The 15,612-nt window shown below is 42.7% G+C and overlaps 1 protein-coding gene across 1 annotated transcript; it reads right to left on the bottom strand.

The window, feature by feature from the left end:
* Positions 1–741: 741 nt before the first annotated feature.
* Positions 742–7,848, bottom strand: ifrd1 (interferon-related developmental regulator 1). Its single transcript, XM_030440373.1, has 12 exons — positions 7,524–7,848; positions 5,639–5,743; positions 5,373–5,454; positions 4,162–4,286; positions 3,845–4,002; positions 3,693–3,743; positions 3,193–3,371; positions 2,965–3,073; positions 2,686–2,820; positions 2,464–2,592; positions 1,522–1,617; positions 742–1,408 (listed from the first exon to the last, which is right to left on the bottom strand). The coding sequence occupies exons 1-12, from the start codon at positions 7,552–7,554 to the stop codon at positions 1,322–1,324; spliced, it is 1,287 nt and encodes a 428-aa protein (XP_030296233.1). The 5' UTR covers positions 7,555–7,848; the 3' UTR covers positions 742–1,321.
* Between the last annotated feature and the right edge of the window lie 7,764 nt (positions 7,849–15,612).

Below are 15,612 nucleotides of genomic sequence, written 5' to 3'. Positions count from 1 at the left end.
TGTTCCATCACAAACCGGCAACAGGAAGGGCGCGCTGCTCAGTCACCCCGCACTATAATGCGACAGTCACCTTGGCTGCAAGAGCCTTCACTTTGATATGTGGAAGTTGCAATAAATAAGATTTGTAAGGCCCCTTTGCTCAGCATGACCTTCGTATATCTGCCACGAGCTGAAAGAGAAGCAGTGATTTCAGGTTTTTCTAAAGTCGCTTTTGAACTTCTCTTCCAGGGAAGTTTCGGGCCACTTCCTCAAAAGGTATGTGATATTCGAGCAGCTAAATCAACTGATCTTGGGTCAGTCCAGGGATGCTCGTAGTCAGTGACAGTTTGGGGTGTTGAGGTCAGTCTATATAATGTCACAGTAAAATGGTGTGTTTTGGATTCATTTGAATTAATACAATTTTGGTACAACAGTTAAAAACGAATCAATTTGCACTAGAAACTTTGACAGCTGTTCCCATTACAGTCAACAAGGAGATGAATAGGGAGAAATTCCCCAGGCTCCCTTGTGAAATCACTCAATTTTGAGAGACGTTGAATTAGGATAAACTTCAAAAAGTTGTGAAATGCTGACTTTGACAAATTCTTCATTATTTGGGCCTTCTTGTGAATTCGGCACATGCTATAGGCCTTCATCAATAAAAGCGCCATTTATTTCAGGTCCTTGCTTCTTCCCCCTCAGCGCTGCAATTTCCTGCTACCATGGGTCTTATGTGATAAATTTAAGCAAAAATGAGAACCATTTTACAGCTTTTCAGTGTTTATTTCACCATCCTTGCCCTTCAGAGTACATACCCAATACTAAAAAGACATCACAATATTCACCAAGGTTCTACAGAGACAACCTGCTATGGGTAAAACAAGGTAGTGCAACTTAATACGAATTCATCAAAGGGTTAGGGGTCGGTCCCAACATGTGTCTTAAACTCAACAGGACTACATGGTACATAGACAAATGCTGGCTTAATGTTTATAACTTATAACATATTCAAAAAAAGGCCACATAATTATTAACAAGAGCAGAGAACAAATATACACTATATGTACAACACCACTGTGAATGTGTGGATATATTAAACTCTACTCAAAATCTTTTGTATTTGATTATCAGACACTCGCCTCCTTGCAAGTTTAAAATGTGGTCATGACGAGAAAGTTTCACCGCCTCTCAAGTCTGCAGAAGGCGAGCGAGTTCGATATTCAGTGACAGATTTCAGGGGAGGATCACGAGAACACAAAGTTCATCTAAAAAGCAAGGGAGCCTGATAAATAGGTTGTTAGAGTCAAATAAATGGAAAAAACAAAACAAACAAAAACAGGTTTTAAAATTCTCCCACATCCACCCTCTTGTCCCTGAACTTGCTCCTGGCCTTGGTCCGAGCCTTGAATGCAGCCGAGTTGTGGAGATGCTGGAGAGAAGAATGGGAAAACAGTTTTATTATAGTATATTTAATGTGTCAAATGACACATGTATTATAACAATTGTATGCAATGTGAGGGTTTACATAAGTTGTACACATACCCTTTCAAAGCGAGAGATCTTCATGGCCTTCATTGTGGCTGAATCAACCAACATGGGTGGTCCCAGTTCAAACACGTCTCTGATGAATTCATTCCCCTTTGTTAAAAGAAGTAATAAAAAAAGAAAAGAAAAACTCTTTATTAACCATTTGTACAGGACAATACAGTCATTTTACGTACTGTTTACAAAGCGGTGTGGTCTAAAATTCATTCTATTGTCTCGTTTTCTCTTGTGAAGTGTTGTTCCCCATCAGCGCTGGCCGACTTCCAGCCAGCTACTTGTGATGGTGTTTTTTTCCCACCTTCACTGCGCAACATTATCCCAAATCAGCGTCCAAGTGTTGCTGTTATTAAGTGTTGTCTTCCTGCGTCAGGCAGTTCTCCAGACCTTCATTGTGATTTAGCACCGTGTCATGCAATTGTTAAACATCCTCCATCCCAAACTCATGACTGCACATGCAGCGAAACTTAATTTGAATGCTGACGCACATGGATTCAGTTTCAAGTTTGTCATCGACATGCCACAACAAACAACCCTAAATTTGATTATGGGGATTCATTCGACTGAATAAAGCACCAAGGGAATTCAGGTACATTTGTTTGTTTATTTTCTAACAACTAGGCCAATTTGCTGTTATAGTGTTGGAGCTTAAATAGATTTTGTTACTGTGGTTGTATAAATATTCATAAAAAAAAAAGTTGTGTGCCGTCCTTTGTGAAAGCAAACAGTTTGTTCAAGCAGAATATTTTAATTCATTTTTACTTTTGGACTTCATAACTAGAGTTACTGGAAATGTTTGGATGACATAGGTCGGAGACAATCCTACGCAGGCTGCTATCAGATCCTACATATGGTATAATATTGATGACAACGGTGTAGCCTAATCTTTTCAGCAACTGTGCAGATCAAGATTTTGACAGATTGAACTTGTCTGACAGGTACCTGTAGGTGGTAGTTCATCCCAGAGCCCACAAACTCCCTGAAGGCATCGTAGGTCCTCTTTCTGACCCAGCTGTCAATGGTCATGCGCTCCGTCCCAAAGCGAATGGTCTCAGACTGGAAGTCGCCCTCCTGGAAGAACACAGATGGGGAGGAAGGTGATGACCAAAATGTAAATTAAAACCTTGCAGAATGAGGTGCTGTCAGCCGACGGTGAACACCCACCTCCACAGCCTTGAGCACGTCCCTGAACACCGACCGCTGCTTCCTCTTGTCGGTCTTGGCTCTGTGCTTGTTACAGTCCGTGGCCAGCGCGTTCAGTTTGTCACACAGTTCATCCCAGTCGTGGAATTCAAACTCCTGAAGGCACACATAAAGAAACGCTGCATTCAAAGACCAATTAAAAGGCATCAAACAACAGCAGTTGAGTCCCGAAAGTTGACTGCAGTGTATTACAGGAATGATGAGATCTTGGATATTAAAAGAAACGTGGTTTGAACTTACAGCGTCCATGTCTCTGGCCAGCTCAAACAGCAGAGCAATGGTCTCCCCTGCAGCAATCCTCATGTTGACATCCTCACTTTCCAGCAATCGTGGTAGTTTGGGAAGGTGTCTGCAAAATAAAGTTCACACACTCGAAACACTGTTGAAAGTATACATCCCTCCTGAAACTGTCATTGCCTTCCTGAGATGCAGTAAACTCAACAGGAAAAGTCCGACAGCGTGTCTTACTTGCGCAGGATGTCTTTGAGCTGGTTGGCAGTGCAGATGGTGAGCAACAGGGCCCAGGACAGCAGAGCGTTGGTGTGGAGCTGGCTTGTCTGGGGGTTGATCAAAGGACAGGTGCCATCCGCCCTCGCATAGGACCGGGTGAACAGGTTCTCAAAGCACTCCATGGTAGCGTGTACGTCCTGAGGCAGGAAGTAGCAGGGCATGATATGAAGACTTAGTAATGCGACATTTTAAAAAAGACAGGATTAAGCATCACAGATAACTCGCGAGTAATTACATGAATCATAAATCACAGATAACAACTTTGAGCATGTTTGAGTTCAGCTGCCAGTGCTGTTGACATCACCAACATGAAGACTGAATGGGGCACAGTGTCAAAACCGATAATGAGCCCAAATAAACGACTGACAAAAGGTTGTCGGAGAGACATTGCTGCAGCTCGCCCTCGAGCCCAGAGGTGTCAAACCGCAGAAAAACACTAAAAGTGATCAAGAACTCACCAAAATGTCATCTTCTGCAACCAAAGTACAGAGGCCCAGACTTGTCGCCACCTATTAGAGAGAGATTTGTTCAGTTGAGTCTCTGCAGTATAAATTATGTACCAGTGTCGTGAAATTATATTGCTTTATTACTGATGATATCAGACACTCACTGCCTGTCTGGCTTGTATGTTGGCTGATCCATCTGCCAGGATGTTTTTGAAGATGGGTTTCAGGGTCTTGAACACCTCCTCGCTCTCGATGCCCGAGCCCAGCTGGATACACAGCAGGCACGCCAAGGAGGCTGCCGCTCGCTGCTCCTCGCCCTTGCCTGACACAGTGAGTGGTGGGGAATTAATTTTTTTTTTCCCCCTTTCAAATTTTAGGGCAGATTTGTCATGTCAACTGAAATAATGAACTTGACCACATCATCCAAGAAACATTAACAGATCCTATTAAAAGAAGACGGTTTCATCATCTCATCTAGTACCTTTCTTGAGGCAGCGCTCGATGCTGTCTGTGATGGTCATCCTTCTCTCCGAGATGAACTCGTACAGGATCCGTGTGGCCATCGCCGTCTTAAGCCCGTCCAGTGCGCCTTGTCTGGTCTTAGCACTGAGGAAACAGGAACATACAATGTCATTATGCCCTAACGCAAATGATCATCTTTCTCCTTCAATATCATAAGACTGATTTCATAAAGAAACGATGTTGAGAGAAACCCATGCTTTGGCCAATAGATTTAATATAGCCCTATGACTTTTAAAGAGACTGAAAAACATAAGACTTTAAAGACCTATAATTCAAGTAATTTGCTCCAAATCCCAATCAAGTTCCTAATCCTCTTTTAAATTTAGGCGAGTCAAGTCTTTCCAACAAGATACTTCTGTATAACCTGCAATATCCAGCATTTATAAAAGAAAACAAAAGTTTTTAATACCTGTCTATTAAAGATATCATTAGCCAGTTGATCTCATCAAGTCATAATGAGTCCACATCTCTGAATTATACCCTTTTAAATTTTTCAAACTAAAGGGTTTTTGCTGCATTCTGAAAAGCGTGTGTCAATCGATCAAAAATGTCTACAATGTTTGTCTGCAATGCTCGTGAAGTTCACTATAAAGTTAAATGGTGTGTTGTAAGCATTGGTATTAGTTTAAAATGTAATTACCATAATGCCACTGGCAGTGTAGAGGCACTACTGGTGCATCCTAACTTTATTATTATCGCATTCAGCAGACTAATAGTGCCCAGCCTTTTTGGGGATGAAGTCTATTTTTAACTCGACTGGGCTGCAGACCTCACTCCAACCACTCTCATGTGGCTGACTGTGGTGCTCGGAACTCAGGCAATCCATCCCAGAAATAAGCTTTTTAAACTGTATTAGTTACACCTACTTTAAAATGTATGTTGCTGGAGGCTCTCTGTCAATATTTCAAGGATATTATACCATAACACGGCACATCTGTTTTTTAAATTACTCATTTCCTTAGTGGGTAAAGGATTTCTAAATTGTCGAAAACTTAAATGTGTCCCCTCCCTCTCACATTCTGCCTCCATGCAGCTTCCTTTGTCAAGTAAAGTTACTTCATTTTCAATACATGTAATGCAGTAGTGCAACCCTGCAGAGACATGCCACATCCTGCATGCCAAAATCAGATAAAGTGTATGTAGACGACTGGAATCAGACAGGTTTTCTACCTCTTATCCACAGTGCTGTCTATGAACCCCTTCAGCTTGTACTGGAAGTCCTCCTGGGCTGCGTCCTCACTGGCCTCTCCACCTGGCAACGGAACACGACGTAGTAAATTTACAATTGCCCGATATGGAAACAAACCACTGGATGAATTGCACTTTGCATAGAGTAGACACACACTACAGACACACCCTCCGACAGCATAGCCAGAATGCATACTCATAAGTTGAAACGAGGACTGAAGCACGCGTAATGCACACTCAAGACTTACCTTCATCTGCTACACTGGCGGTGTCACTGAAGCTGCTGCAATGACTGAGGGTCTCAATGGAGGCATCCTCATCACTGAAAGGCTGCACATGTCCATGCTGCCCTCCTGGAGGAAAAACACATAAGCACAGGGAATATAACTCAATCTAATCAAGTCAAATGTATTAATGCAGTGCAGCAGGTCGGTGTGCACTCATTATGTAACCCAGGCTCCACACAGGTGCTGTAGCAAATACACCAGGTATCTAATCAGTCTTCTGTCCTTTGCACGCCCTATCTGTTGTACTTTTATTATCTCATATGAAAATGCACCATGTTGTCAGGTTCAAGGGCAACCCACGCTTGTGTTGACTGCGTAAACACAACATTATGTTCAGGTTGGAGGGACACGGGTCAATACACACATACACAGGAAGTGGCTTGACACGATAGAAGCTCTGACAATCTGCCACGGCGACTTCTTGCCACGAAACTGCTGTTTGGGGTTTAAGAAATGCAGTTTTGGTACAGTACCAACACACAAGAGCGAGCAAACACGTGTCATGAAAGGCAAGGAGGAAGTGTTCATTCCAGATTAAGTCCAAATAAGGTCAGAGTCCAAAAGGGGAGCTTTTCATCTAGTCCAAAAAACTGTTATTTGAATTTTAAAAAAAAATTTAAAAACTGCAGAAAAGGCAAACTTGCATGGCTGCTGGCATTTAAAGATCTTCTGGGGACAAGATGAGTACTGGAGAGTTGTGAAAATTCACAGCTACACAAGGAGGTGTGAACATCTTAAAATCTGTTCATTCTTTCAAACTAAAAAGCTTTGGATGAATTGGTTATAAAAGTTTCCATAAAAAAAAAACAAACAAACAAACAAACAAACACATCATGTGTAGGAAATGACTTCCTCAATGGTTCTGCACTGTAACCAGACTCAGACACAACAGGCGTCTCTGGTCTGTCCTGACTTGACCTCTGAAGCATGCTTATCACTGTATTTAGAGGCACCATTGTAGTCACAACTATGGGTGAATGTATTCATAATCTACAGCTATGATAGATGCTTAAAGAAGCTGTTCTTAAAAGGGCAATTTTGTCCACTTAATAAAGGCTATTTCCATGTGTTGACGTGGACTCTTTCACCCACGACAGCTGATTTCTGAGAATCGGGCGCCGCCTCTTTCCCTACCCGCTCTCTGGAGTCCAAAATGTCCGCCTTCTGTCGTTAAACAGTAACAACCCAATAACAAAAGATATTAAACACAGTGATCTGGACCAAATGCTCGTGTAAACTTAGCTAATGTCAGTCTGCATGAATACTAGCAGCTACAAACTCGGCTGAAAATTAATTGAGGTCAATCCGTTGGAAAGGACGACTTCTTAACTTAAGAGTTCGAGCTAACGTTGACGTTATTTAGACCCACAAAAAGTTATTTATTCGTATGGAGAGCCAAAAACCATCATAAAAGCTGTGAAGTTGTCTTGTGAGTGTATGTATAAAATAAACTTTACCTAGCAAACAATGCTGGTGGCTAGTAGGGAGTTGCCGTTAGCTAACGCTACGTTAACGTTAGCTGGTAGCTTGGAACGACCGATGAGTATTAAAGGACTTGTGTGATATTTTAATTAGTATAAAATAATTAAACAAGTGTGTCAGTAGATGTATAGCAAAGCCATGCTGTCGTAAGATGCCACGTTTTGTCGCTACGGGCGATGCTTTTGTGTGACCACAGCTAGTTAGCTTCGCGTTCTGACGTTAGGCCAGCCTCTGACGTTTGTAGTCCCGCCTGTACACACGTTCCACTACACTCAATGGGCTGTCAACACGCGAAGAACTACAACTACCATCAGCGTGGGGGAGCCAAATAAGCAAGGCCACAGCAATGCGGCAGCTCACTTACCCCTGCTATTCTTCTTCTTGGTCCTTGGCATTTTTCTTTGCAAACAAAGGTATAATTTGATCCAAAATCAGCCAATACACGAGCAGCTTTTACTGTATTGTCTCGTAAAATGAAAATATTCCCGTGGCTTCGTGGATAAAAAGGAATCGAAAGCGATCTTGGAGAAAGTCTGTTGGCCGAGACGATACATTTTCCCTCATAAACTAGGGCTGCATCACAAGCGGGCGGCTCCGGGTATTTATACCGGCTGACATATCACGAGGAGGTTTCCCGGCATCTCTGACCAATCCGGGAATAGGAACAAGTGTCGCGTGTGTACGCGCGTGACGCAGTGAGCAGTAATGTCGGTACAACGTGTGTGTGTGATGATAGACATCACAGTGGTAGATGTAGCAGGCCTACAAGCCTCCAGCAACAATTCAGCTATGATGTTTATCAAAGGCGACATGAAAACTGTTTGTTGCTGTCTGATTCTTCTTACCAATCTCTTTGTGAGGGGAATAACATTATGATAGAGCTGTTGAGTTTCAGATAAACATACAAAACAAAGCAGTGTGTACAGCCTTAAGATAATCTCCTCGTGTTAAAATGCTGCGTACACATTATAACATCAATAAGTGTATTCATGTAATATACAGTGTATGAACCCTAAAATGATCTCTGTGCATTATGGGTACTGAATATTGATACTTAATCAACATGTTGCCGATGATAACCGTACTTTTACCGAATTAAATATGCATTGCTTCTACTTGAAACAGAGAATATTTAATTGATTGATTTTGGTTTCGCTACTTTTACATAAAGGGGCACTTTGTAGTTTTGTAGAAGAAATTCAAACTCTAAAACTTTAAAATATTAGCAAGGTTATAATACAAACTTAGACATTTTGATTTTTTTTCCATAAGTGAATAAACAAGCTGTTCTCAGAGGAAGAACAGAAAAATCTCCTCCAGGCAGGGACTATTCGGTCGAACAAAGATTGTAGAAACTTGCTGAAAGACTTCTTCCACCTCTGTGCAGGATGCAGCAACTAAATCTCCATTTAGACAGTTACGCACATAATACGAATTAGCAGTCAGCAAGGGATAACCACAGTATCCAATACGATGCAATCCAATGCAAACACTTCAGTGCACATGCTCTGCGCTCATTGCCCTAAATAAGATAGATTTGGGCTCCTTCCATTTCCCCAGAGGAGAGCAGCTGATAGAAACCGTCCACAAGCGCTACGAAGTGAAAGTTTGCCTGCAGCTTTACTTTTATTTTGGCAGGGTGCGAACGAAGGTTAAACGCAGCTGTAATTAGCATGTGTTTCTCGCCGAAAACGCGTAAAACTGAAAAGGAAGCGATACAAAAGACGTTTTTTAACAGACGGTGCCGCTTCTATCTTGTTGCTTTATTTTCTGGTGCACAAGGAATATGGATTTTTTTTTTCGTACAGAACTAACACTACGAGAGAGAATCAGTTCCAGCTAGCAGACCATAGTTTCACACTTGCACTGCAGTTTGTGGTGATTGCAGTTAAACGTTAGAGCTCAGTAATGAATGCATTGAGTTGAACAACTGAGTTATAAAAGAAAGTCCATGGTCAATTGGAATTATCCATCCTCCGCTATTCTGTCCCGCTGCCTGTAATATTCTTGTAAACATGTATCAAACCTCGGCCTAACACAGAGCTGGACTTAAATCGTCCTAGTTAATTATCTTCTCTGGCTTTCTTTTTATTTCCCCTCACTCTGCATTTTTTTTTTCAGACAGAAATAGATCACTCTTTCTTACACAAGTGCAAAAAAAAAAAAAAAAAAAATCTCACAGATGCAGCCTCCTTGCTGCCATTCCCACGGCCCAACTGTCAACAGTGTTCCTGCCAGCTCAGACCTGACAAACTTCGCAGTGTAGAGCTTAGCAGATTTCAAAGCTGACTTTCATTTTTCATGCACCTCGCGTTCCACTGTTGGGAGCTTTCCAGAGCTGCAGCTCCCCCTCGAACGTGCACGTACCCCTCCATGCCGATCGGGATCATCAGGTTTTTGCCTTTTTTAATACCAGGTCATTACTGAAGCTGATTTTTATGGCGTATTTGTCAGTTTAGATCTCGATCCACCGGCGCTCTTGAAAACGTGGGTGGACTGAAAAATACATTCAGCAAGTTTTCTACAATCATTGTTCGACCAAACAGTCCCTGCCTGGAGGAGATTCTTCTGTGCATCCTGCCAAGTCAGGAGCATCAGAGGAACACGAAAACTGACAGGGAACATGTATCAATACACAGGAATCCACATAGAGAGAGCGAACAGTATCTGCCAAGTCACTCCAGCGAGCGGTAGCCACAAGCAGCGGGTTTGAGCAGCTGAAATCTTGACTAAACACAGCACAGACAGCTCCTTGCTCAGTCACCCACACTATCCTTCATGAGTACAATACAGGGGAAGATATTTGGCTGTAGACGTGAAAGTTGATAAAACAGTGCAAGGTTTCAAAAAGTTCAGTGTCAGAAAGATCTTAAACATTCCCACATTTTTATCTTTAAGACGTCATAAGACATCATGGACCAATTCTGACATTAAAGGATAATTTCGACCAAAAATGAAAAAATACGTCACACCTGAGAACTGAGAGGCGGGTGAAGTGACGTGCTCCACAAAACGTTTCGCAGCAAAAACAGCGTTGGCGCGTTCTCTTAAACAACTGAAGTACATGGGGACTTGTTTTCGAGCATAACAAAATGAACCAAACAAAAGGAAAAAAAATGTTAAAATGCCGCCGTACAAGCTTGTCCGGTGTACTCCAAGTCTCCGGATTGTCTAAGATCCCAAAGTGATTTGAAAACATGCTTTTTATACTGCTGCTGCACGGTCAGGCTACAGATGGGGTGGGTGCGATCGCTATTATCTCAGCAGCTACTGTGATGATTTTGGCTTTAAAAGAGTTTAAATAACATCTTTTAAAGTCAATGTGGGATCTCGGTGCTTTTGGAGACTTGGATTATACAGGATGAGCTGAAAGGAGACATTTTCTTTTGTTTTCCGGTTGTTGTTTTTTTTACATTTAAAAACAAGTGTTTAATTTTCTTTGGTAAACTCATCCTTTAAACGCATTAACAAAACAGCAGTGCTATATGTGTACACTGAGTCTGGAAAGCTCTGAATATGTGTGCTGAAAAACACTTTTCACCCTCAAGATGGCCCAACAGAACTCATTTCCAGAAGAAGAAGCTACGTGTAGCCCTTGGGGCACGGGGGGGCATGGACAGAACCGCAGCATCAAGCTTGAATAATTCATTACATGTGAAGCCGGGGTGTGTTAAGTGGACACAGCAACGCATACTGCGAGGTTAAATGGGAAGCAGTCTGCAATATGGTAGATTTTGCGCTCGATTATTAATTTAGATACATACATTTTTAAGGGGTCTAGTAGTACCCCACAAAATCTCCAAAAAACCACCGAGCTGGTCACGTGCGAGTCTGGAGCAAAATAGCAGCAAAATCAGAGAGTGTGTAACTGTGAATGCGATGTGAGTAAATCAGTGCAGGTGTATAAAAGGGTTCTGCTTTATTGCATCTGACCAAAAAAAAGGCTGGTTTCAATGGTTGGACTGCTTTATTCCTCACAACTCTCTTTGGCACTAGGGGGAGCCATTCTGTTTGTAATTCAAAGGGGCACGCTGCTATTGCTCCACACACCGCAACACAGCAAGTGGAATTCCAAGAGATGTTTTTTGATGCATAATTTATTGAGTCAGTGAACTGTGCAAGCTGCCCGAGCCGTGTCTCGCTTTAAAACGTTTAATGGGACTCGGGCGTACGATGCAAAATATCAGACGACCCGAAAAACCTGGACAGGACGAGCGTGAAAGCAGCATTTTTCAGAGTGTGTACTGAGTGGTGAGGAAAACAGATGTTATTGTGATGGTAGTGAGAACTGGTTTTCGGTCAACCTCGAGCAATGTGTAGTGGAACGGGAGAGAGGGAGAGAGAGAGAGAGAGAGAGAAATCACCTGCCAGTAAACCAGTGTGGGAGTACGGGAAAAAAAAACAGAGCAGCCCAGTCTAACCTCGCTCAGCATGCCCGGCACGTTGCATCAGTGGGCAGCGGCTCTGACCAACCTAATGCCACAGGAATACAGATCATTACCAAAATAACAGATAGCAGGGGGATAGATAGAGAGAGAGAGGGGGAGAGAGAGAGAGAGAGAGCTGACAGCAGATAATAGGAATATGTCTGAATATTAATTTCATGTGCGATGCTCCTGTTTCTAAATAATTCATAAGTGACATGGCCCGGAGCAATGTGGTTGAGGCTGCATGGGGTTAAGCCTGCCCGAGGGGGGGCAGGGAGCGAGGCTGGGATGGAAGTGATCTCTGTGATCTAGCTCACCTCAGCCGGGTCCACTTTGACATTTTTCAGCGGCGCTCTTTCTCTTCCTTTAATCGTCATTTGTTGCGGGGAGGGGAGTCAACAGTCCTCGAGGTGAAGTGGCCCTCACTTTGTTTTGACTTCCTGAATATCTGGCAGTAAGAATTTCAAGCCCTCACCCAGAAAGTGTTTGTGTGATTCATTGCTACTCTAAATAAAGGAGTCTCCCATGTGCGGCAATTAAATGTATCAGCATTCATTCAGTACAAGCTAACCAAAGGTTGAAAGTAGTCGTTCAACTTTGTGGAACGCATCCTAACTTGCTTGGTGAGATTAGAAGATTGATTGCAATTTTCAGATGTTAAAGGTGCAATACGTTAGAATATTCGTTCAAAAATGGTTTAAAAATATCAACAGACTGTCATCAATATAACAGTTTGATGTGCTGTGTTGAAGAGATTGTAACTGCTAACCAGTTAGCACTATGGGTGTAAACACCGACACTACCTCCCTGCTGGAAAAACCAGCATAGACCAGCATAGCTGGTGACCAGCATAGACCAGCATATGTTGTGTTTTGGTGCTGGTATGCTGATGACCAGCATCCCATGCTGGTGCTGGTATGTTGATGCTGGTATGCTGGTGACCAGCATGGGATGTGTCAACAACTTATTTCATATTGCAGAGTATGAGGAGGAGTGAATTTGGCTGTGAAAATCCAATACAGGGCACAGAGTCAGTGAGGTTGTCACAGAACACCAAGTTTATTGAATACAAGCTTCAAACAATACAAGCTTATTGAATACAAACTGGTAATTGGATGCTGTTCACCAGTATGGGATGCTGGTAACCAGCATCCTCAGCAACATCACCAGCAAGACTATGCTGGTAGGCCATCATAATTAATGGGACCTTGCTGGTGGACCAGCTTCTTCATGCTGGTCCACCAGCTAAACCAGCACCAAACCAGCACTAACCAGCATATGCCAGCATAGACCAGCATGGAAATCGTGCTGGTCTATGCTGGTTTTTTCAGCAGGGCTTGGTGCTCGAGGCTCCTAGTGCGGGCTACTAAATGCACGGCTAACTGGTGATATGATACCAGCTACCCCCTATTTGTTTTGGGTTTGAATTCAACAGGTGGCTAATTAACATGTAGCACAGATAAGGTACTGCTAGTGGCCGGTTTAGCTCATCCAAGCTTTGCAAAATGCAGCTAGCTTGGCTCCATCTTATAGTAACAAAATCTGTCAACTACCAGCTCTCACAACAAAACTCAAAGTAGTCACTGCTCCAGGCCAAGAATAGTTCTGTGTAAAACCACAACTTGTCGCTTTTTGCATTTTGGTCTTTTTCAATGCATTAAGCAAATCAACAAAACAGATACAGGTGCTGTAGGTGGACTTTGTTATCTTTTCCAAGAGCCAGTTCAGCTGTTTCTCCCTGTCTCCAGTTATTATGCTAGGCTAAACTAGCTGTTTGCTGGCTGTAGCTTACTGGTCAGACATGATATTAATATCATTCTTATCATCTAACTCTTGGCAAGAAAGTAACTGAATTTCCCTAAAATCTGAAATCATACCTTTAATTTGAACATTAGGCATATAATGACACATATCTGAATTATCTGATCATGCAGATAAAAGAATAGAACAAATGTATTTATTTCCCTGCTGGTGCTTTTTTTTTTTGCACATCTCAACACCTTGTCAAATTCCTTGTGCATTTATATAATCTTCCTTTGCATCCCAATTCTTTGCTCTATCCTAGTTTTTACCGCCACAAGCCTTCAGTCTCCCTTCAGGGATCATGACATTTTTATCTTGCCATAGCTGCCTGACTACATCAGTGCGAATACCAACTCTAAATAAACCTGACCTAATGCGACTTGTATGATAAAACTGTACACATTTGGCATCAACTCCTCTCGGCTTTGCCGCATAATTCAACTTCATTTTATTAATCAAATATTCAGCCCTGCTCGGCAATCAAAACAAACTGGTGTCTGATGGAGGCAGGGTGCTCAAATTAGAGCATCCAGCTCCTAATTACAGTCTGTTAGTCACTGGCTGGATCCCGTAGTCTTTCCCCTCATTTTCGTGTTTGGAGAGGGGTTTAGCACCATATCAGACAGCTTACTATGACAGCTAGGCTACGCTTCTGTCACTGTAATTACCTCTCCATCCCCGCGCACATTTGTCTTACCGGCTCATATTTCGCAACTTCAATCTCAATCCATTAACCTTTTTAAGAGGGCCCCGGAGAGAGGCTCCTTTGTTCTGAAGATGTGCTGTGCCGCGCCCTCACCGGAATCCCTAACATGGGTTTAAATTGATCAAAGATAAAAACAGAGAAGAGAGAGTTTGGGGTTGGGGGGGGGGCCAAAAAACACCTGTATCCCCAAACTCTTCTCTGCCTTTTCATCCAAACTTCAAACCTAATCGCTCTGAGAGCAGAAAGTCCCCGTGTCACAGTCTCCTCTTTGAAAATTAGTTTGTCAGTCCGTCGTTCCATAAAACACCAGGATGCATTTAAATCTTTAAAATACCAACGGCTTGTACTGGCCCCCGCTGCACTGATAAGTTGCGTCTGTTTACTCCAAATGTTGTTTAAAGTGAGATTTAGCTTGTATCCGGCTCAAAAGGTGCGATCATCAATTTGCTGCAGAATCTGAATAAGAATCTGCAATGAAAGCATTTTGCACTCCCTTGCCACCAGTATTGGCTTATCTTAGTCCCGGGGAAAAAATCCATTAAGGCCTATGAGCACACAATTTCTCGAGACTACACACACACACACACAAACAAACACACACACACACATACACATACAGATGATAAGGTAATGTCATTGTCATCTGGCCATCTGATTAAGTAGACTAAAATCACATTTAGTGGCCAGTTGAGGCACTGATGGCCTTCCATGAGGGGTAAATGTCACCCTCACACACTCTACTCGGTCGCCACCTGCTGGTAGTTTGCATTCTCCACCTACAGTTAGGGTACAAAATACTATAGTATGTTGTAAACGCCTTACCAGGAGGCAGCATTTAGGTCTGAGATCTATAACTCAGGCATCCAGATGTATGTGTAGATGGCGGCCATTCTTCCTTTGACGTCAAGCTCGATAATGTTAGCTAGGAAGGGGTTGAATGTTAATGTTAGCTATCGTCTAATGGAAGCTAACGGTTGTCAAATACGTTGTTCTACCCTGAAAAATTGGTCCAATGTCCTTCCTAGATTTTCACTATCCATTGTCTTTTCAGGTGGTGGTCAATCAGGAAGTTGTGAAATGATAGCAAGTTGTCAGATTCCCTGCGTTCGACTTAAAATCTGGAGCACAGCAGTGCCGATCGTGACGTCAGAGCTAAAATTCCTTAGAAAACAACTCGGACGTGAGGTCCACTTTGCAGGTTTTCAGAGACAGTTAGACTAAAAAGCCCTGGGCATTGAATCAATAGTGTGTTAAGCTTCTAGACAGCTTGTTCAATTCCATTTCCTCAGAAAAGCCCCTTCTCCTATTACGGGAATTTCCTCTTATTTCCCCCCCTTCCTCCGCCGAGGGAGGGATTGTGGAACTGATTGGCAGCAAAATACTTGAAATAAGTGCAGACATCCCATTCTAAAAGGTTGATGCGGGAGGTGAGTGCGGCCACCGGGAGAGGCGAAGCTGACCTGTTCGGAGTTTAAAAAAAAAACTGCTCGGCGATGAGCTTGAAACTTTAATCCTAC

Source organism: Sparus aurata, chromosome 14, assembly GCF_900880675.1.
Source record: "Sparus aurata chromosome 14, fSpaAur1.1, whole genome shotgun sequence".
Lineage (NCBI taxonomy): Eukaryota > Metazoa > Chordata > Actinopteri > Spariformes > Sparidae > Sparus > Sparus aurata.
The sequence above is the reverse complement of the archived record's forward strand: the minus strand, read 5'-3'. Positions and strand labels throughout refer to the sequence as shown.